The sequence below is a fragment of the Penaeus monodon genome, chromosome 27 (genome assembly GCF_015228065.2).
Source record: "Penaeus monodon isolate SGIC_2016 chromosome 27, NSTDA_Pmon_1, whole genome shotgun sequence".
NCBI classification, from domain to species: Eukaryota; Metazoa; Arthropoda; class Malacostraca; order Decapoda; family Penaeidae; genus Penaeus; species Penaeus monodon.
Window position 1 is genome coordinate 37,810,208 of NC_051412.1, and position 793 is coordinate 37,811,000.

Below are 793 nucleotides of genomic sequence, written 5' to 3' on the forward strand. Positions count from 1 at the left end.
TATTCATATCGTTATTAACCCCATAATCATAGTTTCCCCTTGTTGCAGAGCTTAGAAAATTCCGTGCGAGAGTTGGCCGAAAAACACGGGCGCAATTTAGACGTCTGGACAGGAACCCAAGGCGTCTTGGAGCTCCCGGGCAGAAGGCAGCGGCCAGTCAAGGTGTACCTCGGCCTCTCCGACAGCAAGGAGATTGTTCCTGTCCCTGCGTACATGTGGAAAGTAATGACGACTGGCTTGTTATATGAAAGAGGAGGGGTCAATAGGCCTTTCTTTGAAGGTTATATGATATTGTGAAGTTTTGTGGTTCCGTGACGATGCTGTTTTAGTTTTTAAGAAATGATTAAAACTTTACGAAGGGGAAAATAACAAACCACACGATTCACGGGCCATATACAAAAAGGAACCGTCTACAATTCACAGGTGATCTATGAGTCGTACACCAACCAAGCCGTGGCGATCGTGATGGCCAACAACGTCAAGGACCAGGGAGCAGCAGACCAGGCTCCTCCCTGCGAAGACATCTGCGCCTGGCTCTCTTGGGTGGATTGGGACGTGCGGGACGCGAGCAGCGGAAGGACCTACTGCTGCTTCGTGAGCGACTTGAAAGCCTCCTTTGAGAATGTGCCTGACCTCGGCCGGGTTAGACTGCTCAGCAACTGAAGTCCTCGTGGGGATCGTGAAGTAGCTAAAGGCCTTAGGGATGTTGGTATAACAGCTAAGGTCACTGAAGGCCTTGAAGGAAGGGAGGGGAATGAAGTATTAATAAAATGATAAAGTAATTGAAGCCCTC

At 49.2% G+C, this 793-nt stretch overlaps 1 protein-coding gene across 1 annotated transcript in view; it reads left to right on the top strand.

Annotated features, from left to right (window-relative positions):
• The window catches only part of LOC119590519, a 10,041-nt gene extending 9,254 nt beyond the window's left edge, over positions 1-787 (top strand). The window contains exons 5-6 of the mRNA XM_037939168.1: positions 49-222; positions 424-787. Coding sequence (XP_037795096.1) covers positions 49-222; positions 424-663 — 414 coding nt within the window. The 3' untranslated portion in view covers positions 664-787. The remainder of the gene's footprint in view (positions 1-48; positions 223-423) is intronic.
• The last annotated feature ends 6 nt before the right edge of the window (positions 788-793 follow it).